The sequence below is a fragment of the Primulina tabacum genome, chromosome 2, assembly GCF_025594145.1.
Source record: "Primulina tabacum isolate GXHZ01 chromosome 2, ASM2559414v2, whole genome shotgun sequence".
Taxonomy (NCBI): Eukaryota; Viridiplantae; Streptophyta; class Magnoliopsida; order Lamiales; family Gesneriaceae; genus Primulina; species Primulina tabacum.
The window spans coordinates 5153310-5169388 of record NC_134551.1 but is presented as its reverse complement, the minus strand read 5'-3'; the positions used below and the strand labels follow the sequence as shown (position 1 = coordinate 5169388).

At 32.1% G+C, this 16079-nt stretch overlaps 2 protein-coding genes across 6 annotated transcripts; both read right to left on the bottom strand.

Moving 5' to 3' along the window:
* Window positions 1-483: 483 nt before the first annotated feature.
* LOC142537323 (uncharacterized) lies at window positions 484-2208 on the bottom strand. The gene is made up of 2 exons (XM_075642862.1): window positions 1248-2208; window positions 484-598 (listed from the first exon to the last, which is right to left on the bottom strand). The coding sequence occupies exon 1, from the start codon at window positions 2146-2148 to the stop codon at window positions 1333-1335; it is 816 nt and encodes a 271-aa protein (XP_075498977.1). The 5' UTR covers window positions 2149-2208; the 3' UTR covers window positions 484-598; window positions 1248-1332.
* Window positions 2209-5975: 3767 nt separating this feature from the next.
* On the bottom strand, window positions 5976-11497 carry LOC142527223 (heterogeneous nuclear ribonucleoprotein Q-like). Of its 5 annotated transcripts, none has more exons than XM_075631966.1 (9): window positions 11336-11497; window positions 9858-10274; window positions 9665-9781; window positions 9332-9472; window positions 9030-9200; window positions 8243-8450; window positions 7959-8134; window positions 6853-6935; window positions 5976-6362 (listed from the first exon to the last, which is right to left on the bottom strand). In XM_075631966.1, exons 2-9 carry the CDS (start codon window positions 10236-10238, stop codon window positions 6221-6223), a joined length of 1419 nt encoding a protein of 472 aa, XP_075488081.1. In that variant the 5' UTR covers window positions 10239-10274; window positions 11336-11497; the 3' UTR covers window positions 5976-6220. The 5 variants fall into 5 exon arrangements, with proteins under 5 accessions (XP_075488081.1, XP_075488096.1, XP_075488110.1 ...); XM_075631981.1 differs by having other exon boundaries at window positions 9858-10332; window positions 11336-11490; XM_075631995.1 differs by having other exon boundaries at window positions 11332-11485.
* Window positions 11498-16079: the final 4582 nt, after the last annotated feature.

Genomic DNA, 16079 nt, shown 5'->3' with positions numbered 1-16079 from the left:
AAATATTTAAAAATCTTGTAACATTTTGTTGCATTATTTTAAAATCTAAAATATGGCATTTTAGACACTGATGTAAAGTTGATGGGATTCAAAATTGTCAGTATAATAATTGTTTTTACTGAGTAGAACGATTAAAATGTAGTGTTCGACTTAAAAAATATTGAATTTTTTATGATGTAATAATTCTTATACAAATTTTTAGTTGTACATGTAACATTGTTCTTTTTATTACTCGAAGAAGGCAAAATTTTAGATTAATGCTTAAACTAAGAATTCGACATCCGCTTGAATGTTTCAGAAGCCGGACTAATTTTACAGCTAACATATTGCACTTTTTCTCATTCGTTTTATATATTTTTATTCGAAAATTGAAGTCGTGTTTGATATACGAAGAAGACGTTGACAAATTATTCAAAAGATACGTTTCATACATATAAATAGAACCGAAATATCAAGAAAATATATATTGATTGACCTTATCATATTCAAACATAAATATGTGATGTTTTTTTTTCTTTACAAAACAAAATAAAACTCAAAAGAAATTTCCTTCAAAAAAACAAAGAAATTATGGATCAGACATGTATATAATCTTTATCTATATTATATTATATTATATTTATATACATATAAAAGTGTGTATAAAGGTCATTTAAATGTAACTCCTATATTAATTTTATCAAATAACTCATCTTTATACTACATTTAAATGTTTTATCCTTTTAATTGCTAATAACAAGAAATTCTTAGTCATCAATATTAGTCTACGAAAGATCGATATATAGAATTTATTATCTATGATATAGAATTGTAAAAATAAAAAGTAAAATTCTTTAGGAGGTTAAATTAAATATAATGAGTTATATTTTACTATCAATATTACTATTTCATTTGTTTAATATTGTTTTTATGATTTAGTCATAGTAATTTTAAATTGATAATTATTTGTCTTTAATATGCTTCTTTTTTGTAGATTATAATTTATTTGTTTCAATTCATTTTGTTCTATATATTATGTTCATTACAAATTATTATATAACATAAAATTAACTGTTTTAATTTTAATTTGAGAAACAATTTTGGAAATAAATTATATAAATTTTTATAAATCATCTGATATATAAGAAATTAAGCTCAAATAAATAATAAAATGATTCAAATCATTTTTTAAAAAACCAATTTTTTTTTAATTTTTATAATATAATCGATATTATATACAAAATGAATGTCACGGTGTTCGTATGTACAAAGATTCCAACCTGCCGGGTAAGAAAACAGTTGTTCAACGAAACTTGTGATATACCCCTTCACCGTCAAGCACCGTATCGTATATCACGCGCCACCGGATTGAAAACTAAGCTGTCCAGTCTCCGACCGCCGCCCTGACGAGAACCGTTTCATGCCTCCTAGACCAGGCGGCTCCGCCACTATTTCACCGCCGACTCTTTCTCCCACCTTCACACTCATACTCTTCCGTAGAGATTCTACCGCCGCCGCCGCCGGCTCTTCCTCCACAGCTTCCATTACGTTCATGCTCCCGGACAGCTCCGATTTCCTACTACCCTTTCTGAACCGGAACAGGCTCATGATTTTCGAGTAGAACCCGGTTTTCTTCTTTTCAACGGGTTTTTCTCCCCTTTTCAATGAATCAAACCTCCGCCGGCAGCGCTTAGATCTCACTCTCCCCATGCAAGAAACTTTCGGAGAACCCGGCTCCGCAACCGACACCGAGGACTTCCCCGATGACGCGAACCGTTTTGGAAAGAGCCTTATATTGACCGGTTTACACGTCTTCCTTTTCGCATCAACAAAAGCGGCGTTCTGGGCCTTTGGCAATCGGAGGATCGACGCTCTAGACATGAACTTTGCAGATAACTTCTGAGAAGTCGAGTTAGAACTTGGGTTTGGACTCGTGTTCGGATTTGAGCTTTTCGCGTAGCCTTTTGTGGATTCTTTCCGCTCGTAAAACGTATTGCGATCGAACCAATCGTATTCCGCGTCCTTTGACAGCCAAAAAGATCCCGGTGGCACATCGGCGGCGTAAGCCGCAGCTTCGCCTTCCACGGTGGTGTCCGCCAGTGTTTCGCAAGAGATTTTGCGATCGTTGGCCCAAGCAGAAACTAAGGTTTCGATATGGACTTGAGGCATTAATGGAAGTAGTTGTTTTCAAGAGAGATCAAAGCTTCCCTGTTGTGCTGGGAATTTAATGAATTCATTTAACTTATAATACAAATTAATAATATAATTTAATTTTCAGTTTATTCGTTAATAATATATATATACCAGACGAATATCATTGAATAATATTTTGATAAAAAGATTTACAGTACTATTATATATTAGGTAGCATTTGGTAGGAGTTTAGATTTCAATTACTTTTTTTTTTCTTGGGTCAAAAGATTTCATCGACTTTGAGTGCTATTTTATTTGTTTTTCTTTGTAATCCTTTCTCTTTCGATTTCAAAAGTGGTCAAATTAATTATATGATTTTTACATTAAAAATAACACTTTTTTAAAATGAAAGATATTAAGTAATTTATTTAATGATATATTTGGTATGAATGAAAAAGAAAATATGATTTTTATATTTAAGAAGAATGAAATATAATTATGTTGAGATAATTTTGTCAAATACTTCCACGAAATTTTCGTTGAATTAATATCCACGTGTAAGTGATTTGAGCATTTCAGTCTCTCTGTCAATATGTAAATTGTTCCAATACTCTTATGAAAATTCTCATTGAACTAATACCTCATTTTAACGGATTTGAGTATTTTAACTCATATGTTATATTTTTTTCAGCATGCACACTCATGTCTCTATCAGAAAATAACGTCAAATGACCATCATTGTTTTTCGTGTTTTTCAGCGTTCAATATATTATTAATTGGCGCAATTTAATCGAAAAAATTGTGGGAAACTTTGATTTGTAATAGAAGATAAGATTTTTTGGAATTAATTGGCTAAGATATTGAACTAATATCTCTCTTTCTAACGATATTAACTCGACGAGAATAACTAATATCTCTCTTTCTAATGATATTAACTCGACGAGAATTTGAAATTGTTCAATACCTTAGCCAATTAGTTTAAAAATTCTCCTCTCTACTACAAATCAAAGTTTTGCACAAATTTTTTGATTTAATTGTGTTACTTAATCTTATATTGAATGCGGAAAAAAAATGAAAAATGCACGATTTTGTAAAAATGTTTCAAGATTTTGTATATTTAGATTATCAAACTTTAATAACAAGCTTTTGTCGTATACGGTGCTGCACATAAAATTATGTATTTGTTTGTTTGTTTATTTATTAATGTCGTAAAAAGTAATCAAGGAAATTCTTGATTAATCGGTATATTCCAATTTGTGCTTTTAAAGAATGTGTAACATTTACCTTCTAAAAATAAATCGTATTTAGTGAATTGATTTTTTTAAAAAAATAAAAATAAATATCGTGCACAAGAGCATTGAAAACATAAAATCTGAAACCGGAGCTTAGTTCCACTGGCTTCACTCGAGATTTTCCGTGTGACGCCTCGAGTTCGAGCCTCTCCACATCCTAAATATAGGAATATAAAAAAGACAAACAAACTACTCGTTCGAGCCTCCCCACCTCCTAGATATAAGAATATATATATATATATATATATATATATAAAGACAAAATCTGGATTCAAGGAATATTTATTGGAGTTATTTTTTATAATACAAAATATAAACACACGCATAAATAGGCGTGGCCATTTTCGAGCATAGTTCAAAGTTGAATGCTTTGAAAACTCACCACCAATCAGGAAAAGCATACATTTGATTGTCTTCTTGACTTTGTATTTTCGACTCTAATTGGTCTTTCGTTTTTTTTTAAATCGAATGAATTATAATTAAATCCAGCTAATTTTATTTATACGGACCCAAACTAATCGTTAAATTTGACATATAAATGACCGAAATCCGAATTAACCAAATTAATTGTATAGATTTAAGGTGCATTCAGAGGCAATAGCTTGTTTAAGATTTAATTAATTCACCGAGTCAACAACATTTTGCTTAAAAAAAGTAACCATAAATATTTATTTTACCTATTTCATATAACATGAAATAAATAACGCAATAAAAAGTTTTTTGAGTTTTTTCTAGGAATAAAAATAGTGTCAGAAGTTTTAACTAACAAGTAAAGACAATAAATTATTATTTTTTGGTGAGCTAAAGACAAGAAGATGGGTGCTACCTTTGGGTCCCCATTGCAAGGGGATGTATCCTGTCCCAATTTCTTGAAACACGTGTAATTTTCAAAATATCCCTGAAACCTCAATATTTCCAAAAATGGTCTAACAGGTTGTGTTTCATCGAAACAAATCGAGAAAGATGTAGAACAAAATCTTCAGGGAAAAGAACACGACACCAAACATTTGGTGTCTCTCACTTCAAGCACTTGCGGTGTCCTGAATCTTGAAGCTGTAAGTCAACACCAGAAGCAAGAATCGCAGGAGCAGATCAGTTAAAAATGTAGGAAGGATGCAAAGACATCGCCGCCTCGCGAAGAGCCTGCAGAGATTATTAGTACATGGGAGCTTATGGTGGGTCTTGAAGAAGTGCCGGTTTGTATTCAAGCCATGATAAGCCCAAAATCGAGTCTTCTTTTGCGCAGTTTTTTGTACATTGATAAAAGAAGTCCTCTGAAGTTTTTGAATCAAACGGGCTCTCCAAGAAATTTAAGAAGGTTTGGTGGAAAGGAGAACAAGAGAAGAGTTAACGGTGAAGGGTAAGTGGAAAATAGACCAAAAATTGTCTTAAAAGAATGCAATAAATCGAATGACAATTGTATGAAGCCATCTCCAAATGGTAATCGATTTTGTGGTTCTGGAGAGGTTATTTTGGCAAAGAGGAGTTTAGGCCAAACTTTTTGTCCTAAAGTTGTTGCGAAAGATGTGTCCGGAGAGGAACAAGAGGATATCAAGACCATTTCAACTTCACCGACCCCCCGACCTCACGAATGACAAGAAATTACTCTCAAGATTCGGATACCCTTTTTGATATGTATGACGAAAAATGCCCACCAGGTGGCGAATATGCTGTTATATTATACACAACCTCATTGAGGGAGTATTAGGAAGACATTCGAAGAACGCCACCCGATCAATCATAGAATCTCATGTTCGAGTATTTGAAAGCGACATATCTTTGCATTCTCCTTTCAATGAAGAACTAAGAGCTCTAATGGACACCAAGGAGGTGAAATTACCATTAGTTTTTGTCAAGGGGAGAATGGTAAGTGAGGTTGATGAAATGGCCAGATTGGACGAGGGCAAACTGGACATTTTACCGTGTGGGATCCCGGTGGAGACTGTTCGGTGTCTGGGGTGTTCCGGGATCCCGTTTACAATGTGTAAAGAGTGCAACGAGAGTAGTATGATTTTGGGCGACGGTGGGTAGAAGAGTAAAAGAGTGTAATGAGAAAGGATTGATTCTATGTACACTACGTAGTTAAGGATTTATAAAATAACTTAATCATGAACGATACACATACGGTTGAAGTAGAATTCACATACGGTTGAATTAGAATTCATCAATTTTGAAGTGCTGAAACATTTAACTTATGCGGTTCTACATCTCTAATGAATACTTTACCAACAAACGAGCGTAAATAATTCAGTATAATATCAATTGAAGAAGGTAAATGATCTAACAATTTTCATAAAATAATGCATTAGATTCTATACAACTGAATATTCATCTTTGATGGGAGACAAATATAAAAGACTGACATCTGCATAAGATATCCATACCTAGTATATTTTCTGTGAGAAAACACGATATTTTTTTACATTTTACATGGATATGAAAAACACTTGCATGCTTAATGGTACTTCAGAGATTGTCAAATTGTCACTGTTACTCATAATTTCCATGAAAATATGTGGGGCAAGCATCATTCAACGGTATCGAAAATACGGAAAGGAATTAGTCCAAGCGAAGCACATCAAAGCCCACTACTATATTATTATTTCAATGTCTTCAATCATACAGAACAATAACACAAAATTGATAGTTTAAAAATAATTTAACACTAGAACGAAACTACTCAACATTACGGGTTCGGTAATATCTAAAAGTTGCTTCATCTGATGTTATAAAACAAACTACCAAAGATACAATCTCATTATGAATTATGACAAGGTTAAACAACCTTAATGTAAATTGCTCAAATAAATACAGAATTAATATGGATTGTACCGACTGCGCCCACGGCCACTGTCACCACCACGTCGACCGCCACTCGAACTTCCACCTGCACCGCTGCTTCTACCACCACCTCTTTGCTGTGGCGGAGCGGTGAATGGCTGTACTCCAGGTTGTTGCCTACACAAAACAGCATAGTTTCAAAAAAGAACTGCACCATAAACTAAAATTTTGTTTGATCAAAATGACATGTCCACAATCCACCGATTATATGCCCCCTGGTGGGTGAACTCTTGTCCATTGAATAATATATTCATTATTTTTAATTTTTATTGAATAGTTCCTATGTTTTAACCTATTGTAATGGACATGTTTTAACCTCAACTTAATCATCAGAGAACATTTATAATGCATATGCTTAAATAACGATGTGGATTACAACAGTAATGGTGATATGACTGCTGTTGCCATTACGATGTAATTTTTGTACGATATAAACTATTTTATTCAATCTCAAGTATCTTTTGTGGCAAGATAATTATTCGAGACGATATACGTTTGACGAACCACAAATAAGTCCGATTGACTCACGAATCACAAATCATATATCAGGAGCATAAAATTTTTATCATAGCTCTATTAAATTGCAATCTAAAAATATTTCACTTACAGAACATATCCAATCCTTCCATCAGGTAAAAGCATAGGCATCATAGCCATGCCAGGGGAAGCTCCCCTTCCGTAGATGAAGGGCTGCAAAAGGAGAATTCACAGCCAGTAGTTTAACACGATGATATGATGGAGACTTCTAATATCAGAATGGATTGGTTTGGTATCAAAATATGAATTTAAGAGGATATTGAAAATGGTAGAAAATTGCAAAGGCACGTATCACCTCAAATAAGAACGACAAAGACAAGAATGAACTCTAGGAAATTGTATCAAACTTTCATCTATAGATTACTCACTCGAATTGTAATATTTTCATCTACTATAATTTCAGTTGACACTAAATGCAGCATTTTGAAACATCTCATAAATCATGGCAACTTGAGTCCATGAAACATATACACAGATCATATTGGATTATTGTCTAGTCTCAATTTTCACTCTTTCCTACTTCGTATCTCTCGACTCCTTTCATGGATATCACAACTGCATTGAACTTGTCTCACAATGCTCGTCATCAATCCAAGACACATCTATGTACCGAAGTTAGAAAAAAGGGTACAACATGGATAGAAATTTTTTATCATTTTAAAAAATATTTGAATAATTCCTGCACCTCTTGATATCCATAATTAACAATAGAGATTATAGTGTCTCAACAACGCTTGGTTTTACATAATGTAATGTTTGTGAAAGTGATGATGAGATGTTGATGCTTATGTTGAATACAGGAACCAATGGGCCTGTTTGTGCGTGTAGCGTAGTGGCAATTGTGACTGGTACCATCATGTAGGTGCTTCCATGAGTATAAATTTGCCACTGCATCAAACCCCATGTATTGCAACAGAGTCAAACCCAACAGATTGCAACAGGTCCCATTCAGCAGTTCATACACCCAAGCTTAAGAACAGCTGAACAGGTGTCACAAATAGTAGGTGTTGTCCAATTATAGGACAAGGGAGTACAACACCAACAAAGTGGAAATAGGGAGGGACAGACGTGGTTTCTATTTCCAGAGAGCGATTGTTAAAACACAAATATGAATAAAAAACAAGAAAAAAAAATCAGTTCACAAAAAGGAGAAAAGAAAAATATGGTACATCTTACTTGAGCAAAGTTTGCACCAGTATATCCAGCACCTACAGCGCCATAGGGGGATCCAATCAAACCATATCCAACATGAGGTGGATAGGTTGGAAGTATAGCTGGCGTCGGTGAATTTGATACCCCGGCATTTTTCTGATCCGCCTGTGGCTTTGCCAGTGAGCATTCTACAACTTGACCTAATAAAACAAAACCAAAGAAATAATACAAATAAGCAGTAGCACAACGGTTAGAATCTTATAAGCCAGAACCAAAATATTGGAAAATACTAGGGATAAATATTTTACCATCAATCTCATATTTCTCCGTGTTCTTCAGAGCTTTCATGGCACTTGATCTTTCTACGAAATGAACAAAACCATATCTGCTTTTCTCTTGTCCTGGCTTTGCAGGAGGAAGAACAATTTTTGAAATGTTTCCATGACGTTCAAACAACTCCTTAAGCTGATCTTGAGTAACATTTTTGGGTAAGTTCTTCACATATACTGCTTTGACCTGTACAACAAAGGCCCAGTAAGTATCTTTTACTAGCACAATGATTTAAAATAAGCAGTGGCAGTTCTATATGAGGATATAAACTAGTTTGTTAATATCTAATATATAGTTATTCTTGGCTCACTTGTATTCTTCACATTCCATTGTACAGTGTGTAATTACTGTGACCTAATTTGGACATCTGAACGTTCTTTCAGGTTCAAGAATGTTTGCCCTAGTTCCAGGATGAACAAATTTTTTTATTTTATGATTTGATTGATTAGTTTTCATTATGAAGAGAGAGTTTGAACTTGATCAGTCATTATGTTCTCACTTTTCAAGTCTTTATTGTTGTGATTGTTATTTGTTGGGAGTATTTTAATCCAGCTGCCGTGCTTCTTTTTGTGTATTTTGATAGGAAACTTTTAGAGTGCCTTGATTTTTTTTCCACGTAAATTTTAGCCCCTCATTGATGATTACGATTTACATGGATTAATCAAGCAATCACCCATACCTTTGCATTTTGAACTAGTCCCCATTGATCATATATTCAACACAATTCAACAAAAAATCGATGAAGAATAAGCCTAAAACAAATACCTGTGAAGAAGACATTTCTGCACTTTTGGGATCAGCCCAACTCACAGTTGGAGCATTGTCATCGAGCTTAAAATCAGGATTTGACATCTTCTGTCTGGAATAGTCAGCACAAGCATGATTATAATACTCGATGAATGCAAATCCACGATTCCGACTTGAATTTTGTGGATCCTACAAAGATAAGATACACGTATAACCTGAACATTTTGGCAGTCGAGTAAATAAAGGACTATCTGTCACGCAGTACCAGAAAGTTGGCAGTATGATAAAAAAAAGGTGTACAGAAGGAATCAAACCCTCACCTTTAAAAGTTCAATGGCGACAATCCCAGGCCCTACTTTTTTCACAACCTTCCTCGTATCTTCTTCTCCCCAGTTTCTGGGTACATTACCAATGAACAGCTTATGTTTTGCTTGAGAAGAAGAGCATTTCAATCTTTTTCCCTACAAGTATCCACACCAGAGAAAATAATACAATAATACTGATCATATTTAACCAACCAACCAACCACAAGAAACCCATATCAACGAGAATCAACTATGATATTGTGTTACAAATATAAAAAACAACGGGTGCAATTATGAGTGTGATTGTGTGTGGATTTGTGAGTGAAAGGAAGGTAGCACTCATCTAACCTTCAATTCAGTACTATTAAGCTCCTTGATAGCCTTGGAAGCTAATTCCTTGGTCCTGAAAGTTACAAAAGCATATCCCTTGTTTTCATTTGAGTCTTTTCCCTTCATTATCCTCACCTGTCAATGGTACATACAAGGCAATCAAAACATCAGTCAAATTAACCACACCACGTGACAATTAAAAATATTTTACCTCTGTAACTTCTCCAATGGATTCACAAAAGCGCTTCAGGTCATTTTCAGAAGTATCTTGAGGAATTCCACCAATATAAACCTCTGAACCATGTGGAGGAAGAGCGAGAAGGTCAGCGTGCTCTTTCTCCATGTCATCGCCCCCTTCATCATTTTCCATGCCTTCGTCATCGTCGTCCTCTTCCTCGACCTCTTCCACTTCTTCCTCTTCTTCCAATTCTTCCTCCTCCACTTCCTCCTCTACTTCCTCATACTCAATCTCTTCTTCCGGTGTATCCTCCATGTCATTGTCAGCACCAAGTTCAACCTGCTCTTCAGACTCAACCAGCTTCTCGTGTTCGATAGATTTAGTAGCTCCAGCAGTGGCTCTTGTCCTTGGCATCTTAGACCTCTAACAAAATGAGCTTCTATTGCAGTTCTGGGAAAATGCAAAACCCAGAAGCATTTGCAAAAGAAAGAAGAAATATGTGGATAGGCTGAAATAAAAAGAATGGCCATAAGGAGTTCCAAAGTAATGATCTTGATCGAATAGGTTACATGAGGTATGGCTCCAAGGAGCTTCTATTCGAACAACTTAATACAACGGTTGACAAACATAGCATAAAAAGAAACAGAAACGATAGAAATCTGAGTTGTCATAAAGTGGACCAAGATGTTCAACAGGTGTAAAATCAATGAAGTGGTGAATTCCTCGAATTAAAGACAATGACAGATGCGGGGAATAATGGAAAAGGCTAAATTTTAGTCTGCATAACTTTTTTGGACAAACGCATTAGCAACCAAAAGTGGAAGGAGGAGTAAGCATGAGAAATGAGAACAGAAAATGAGGAAATGAAAATCAGTGTAGATAATTATTTATGCAATCGGGCATACAACAAAGAATGATACAAAAAAAGATAACATCCCCACTAAAAAAAAAGATGGGTTTGTTATTAGGACGATCAGTTCGTTAAAAATATTAGTGCCACTTCCTGGATACATTTCCAGTCTGTAACTTTCCTGCAGCCAGTTAATGCACAGGAATTGTGAATGACTTATGAGGCAACCTCAAACACATTTATAAAACTATTGCCCAAAACAGATTAGCTTGCAACCTTTTCCTTTCTTATAAAGTTAATTACACCACACGAACCATAAATCTGCAATCAGTGGATCCAGACTTGTTATGAGTAGGGGTAATTAAATCAGCATAGAAGGCACCAGTCTAGGTATGAGCAATCGGTCAAAACCTAACTGACTGAACGAAATTGGCAAACCGAACGTCGAACCGACCGATTTTCCCTATCAAAACCGACCTAACCGAACCAATTAAAAATCTGTTACCACCAAAACAAACACAAGAGACCAACCTGTTGAGATACTAAAACATATGTTTAGCCGAAACCACATTGACAGCAAGTGGATGCATAAAATAAGCAGAAATCGAATCATAAACTTTTACAGATCCCTCAATTACTCAAAGATACAACACATACTCACGTAAATTAGTAGAACAAGTATCGTGTCCCGTCGTCTGTTGGTTCGAAAGTTAGGGTTACGGCAACAGTGATGAGAACGATGGACAGAAGAAGACAGACGGTGTCAAGATGAAGATGGGGTGGTTTTCTAACTTTTCTGGTTGGTTCAGCCTTTTGGACCTAAATTAAGATTGGGCTTTTATTTAAAGCCCAACACGGGCAACAATAAAAACTCAAAATTTAAAGTAAGGCCAAGTTCAATAATAATTATTTTTTATATTATATACATATTGTATATCGGTTTAATAGATTTTTTTAAATTCAAAATCCAAACTGATCCGATTAAATCGAATTGACTGATATTTTTAAAAAAATAATCGAAACAAATTTTTGATTTAATACGATTTTGTCGGTTAAATCAAGATTTTTTTACTTATCCCTAAGCACAACCATGCAGAAAAAATACAAATACATCAAAACCTGTAGTAAAGCCAACAGAAATTCCCTTTGATCACAAATCTCCCTTTCTCTTGAAATTCATGTCATAATCTTTTCTTAACTTTGACCGCATTTGCTTTTGATTCTTTAATCTCAGAAATCGCCACAATCATACAATTCACCGGATGGTAATATCAAAACGAAAGTATCAACTACAACATTGACAAGACGGCGAAATAAGAGACCTTAAATGAGGCTTACCGAATCCTGACTCAAACATGTGATATCACATCCATTCTCTTTTTAGCTAAGACTACAATATTTTCAAAAGAGAAATAAAATTGCAGCAAATGAAACCCTCGAGATTTTGGAAAAAGTATACAAACAATTTTGTTTATCTATGACTTTGATGATCATGAGTTTAAGTCGCTTAGTAGGAATTTGACTAACCAAGTCTTGTTAAAATATTTCAAGATATGATTTAACTAAAAAAGACAATTGTCACGGACCCAAATTTGGCACGAGTTTATAGATAGCTTGGCTAAGGAATGTGCTTTCTAGATGCTAATCCGGAACAATCTACATTTGTATAATCTAAGTTGGAGAAATCCAGAAAGTTACGACATATTTAAAAACAGAACGGAGAGACGAAACTAATTTAGAATGTTCAAAAGTGTCTTGAACATACTAAAATTGCGTAGAAGGTTTCGGAGAACTCAAGAGTTTTCTGAAAGCAAGTGGAATTGTCTAGGATGTTTAATAAATGTCATTAGTGTACTGTCGTTGTGTCACCGAACTTAAATTCCTACTCTTTAAATAAAACTAGTGTAATGGTGAGCATGGTCGAATCCACAGAGAACGTGGGGTAATTCCTTTCGAGTAAAATGCAAATAAAGGGGGGATTTTGAATAAATGGTGAGCATGGTCGAATCCACAGAGAATAATATTATTATTATATTATTAATACTAATAATAATATTATTTTCGAGATGGGTAAAATAATATTATCATTATATGATTAATACCAATAATATTATTATTTTTGGGACGGGTTAAGAAATGGGACCTCGAACTATTTCGGGGATTTTAAAAAATTCCCGAACCCAAAAAGATCCATCCTCGTTTCGAGTTTTCTCCTCAGGTCCCCAAATATGTGAGAGAAATTGTCATCCCTGCTCCAAATTACAGTTGCTGTCAAATTCGAATACATGCAAATGACAATTTCAGGTAAAACCCAAACTTTGTGTAGGGAATAATTAACATCCATAACCCAACTTATACTCAAAACAATGCGCAATACATTAAGAAATCGACTGAAATGCATAAAAATTCTTTCATTTTTCGATCAGATTTCCATCGCAAGAAAAAAAAACCCCACACTTATTACTATTCACTCATCGATAGCTATCATACTTACAGTTTCTGCTATTCTTGTTCTTGTTTTGGTATCTTTAATTTATTAATTGTGTGAAGAACTTGTATCAATAATAACTTATTAATAATACAAAAATAAATAATTGTGGAAGAAAGGGAAATATTATTACATGTCTCTCTTATTCTACCATCCATTTTATTTATTTATTAAACTTGAATAAAACAACGTCAATTAAGTAGGATCAACTTCTACTAATATTAATTTGTGTAGGATTAATGCATTTTTACTAAGTATATTATTAATAAATTATAATAATCGAGTTTCAAATCATTTGAATGAATAACTTGTAACTAAATAGATGTCAATTATGTGTCTTAGAATCTATATATATATAAAAGCAGAGTTTTTGCCAAAAATAGTAATTTCCCGCCAAAATGTTATTTCTAAAAAAAGAAATATATAAATATAATGAATCTCGAAATAAGTGTACTGCAATAAATGATAACTTCAATTATTGTTTGCATTGATTATATCAATTTTTTTATTAATTCAAATTTGATATTAATTCATTTTTATATTAATTCAAATATAATTTATGTATTATATATTTTTTATTTTTTTATTCAAATTTAAACTAAATTATATTGAAGACATAAACTACATTAAATTTTTGCATTGATTATATCAATCAGTTTAATTTGTGATATGAATTGTGTTACTGTGATATATTTAATTTTTATTACAAACTGTATAAATAAATTTTAAATACAAATTATTGCAATGTTCAGCATCACTCATCTATATAAATATTTTTGCAAAAAAAATAATTTTTCGTCAAAATGTCATTTCTAAAAAAATAAAGATATATCATGAATATTGACATATATGTACTGCAATAAATGATCACTTCAATTATTGTTTGCATTGATTATATCAATTCATTTTTGAATTTAATTAATATTTATATTAATTCAAATGTAATTTATGTATTATATGTTTTATTATTTTTTACTCAAATTAAAACTAAACTCTATTGAAAACGTAAACTATATTAAAATTTTTGCATTGATTATATCAATCAATTTAATTAAAAACTGAATAAATAAATTTAAAATACAAATGATTGCAATGTTCAGTATCACTCATGAGGTAAATCATTCAAAAATACATTTTGCTATTTTAAGTAATTTCCTACCCAAATTACTTACTAAAAAAGAAATACAATATTTAATTAGTTTATTTAATTTTTTTAAAAATAAAATTGGTTGAGTGTTAAAAATTATCACTACAACAAGGTTTTCCAATGAACATTAAATTACCATTTAATAATCATAATTTTTTTTATCCCATATGCATATTATTTTGAAATTACCTTAATTTTAAAAAATTAATGCATAGTAGTTTTCTTCCAAAACCATATGTATATTGTACATCTTGAATTGTCTTCTTAAAAATTCAAATAAGATAGCACAAAAAAATTAAAAGAGTATATTCAAAAGAGTTTAAAATGGACATTAAATTACTCTAAATAAACATATATATTACCCTCAATAATAAAAAATGTTTGACATTCAATGCATGCAATTCGAGATTTCCATAATTTGAAAGAGTTAATGTATGATATAATTCTGTCAAAAGCATCCAATGTATAATTTTTGTCCCTTAGGATGTCTTATTTGAATTTTAAATTATAAATAATGCAATATTGCATATTATATTAGAAACCAATTTTATTCTATTTATCTTACTAAATTTATTCACTCCAAAATTGAATTCTGAAATGACTCATCTTTTTCAGCATCATATATGAGTTGAATCCTTCCAAGATGTAATGTTCGTTTAAATTTAGATTTATTTGTTGTTATGAACTACCTACATATGGAAACAACGAGAACAACGAGACATTAAATTTGAAATTTGTCTTTCATGATGGAGAAGTAAAAAATATTATTCTTCTATTTGTACAAAATTTTCATTATTACGTATTATTAATGTGATAATTTTCTTCTACATTACAAGGTTCACGGATGCATGATAGTATAAAATGTCCCCTAATGGAATGATTAAACCAATTCTAAAGAAAGTACGCATCTTATTAGAAGACGCCTTATAAAATTTATTGACATTGCTTTGGAATACACATAGTAAATGTTAATAAAATAACTTTTCTAATTTATACATAATTTACTTATAATCACATGTTTCATTTTTCTTTCGAAATAATAGGTTGTTGTGTATATTATTAAGAGATTTTGTAGATAAAATCACAACTCATTTGGATAAAAATATTGATGAAACAATTATTGTTATCATTCAAATGTGTCAAACACGTGTCATGTCACAAAATTGTTTGTGAATGTGGATTTAGACGAAATTACTGCATTTTTTAAAAAGTATTTATCATTAATTTTATTGAATGCGATTTAAAAATATTTTTTTTATCGCATGTTAAAAAATAATAATATATAGATTTTCGAAAATTAAAGAATTAAATATGTATTAAGGTTGGTAGTCGACATCAATACACTAAACACGACAAGCATAATGACATTGCCTTAGGCTAACACAATCTACAATTTTGAAATATGATAGTGATTATTAGCCAAAAAAATTAATCGACATGCGTTATATTTAAAAATGTTTTTTAAAATTAGCGAGAAAATAGTTTTTATTTTTATTTAATATAATTATACTATTTTTTTCAATTTAAATATATATTCATTTTTCACTAATTTTTAATAATATCATCTCGTGCATCGCACGGGTTAAATACTAGTTTCAATAAAAGAGGAGAATAAATAGTTTTAAATAAAATAATGTTTTTTTTTTTCATTTAATAATTTGAGGTGAGCTCTGTGCCATTAACAAAAACTATGCGGGGATTTTTTTTATTTTTGAATGAGAAATAATGTGGTGCAAGAAATTCGAACGAAGAGTAGTTGCCAAAGAAATA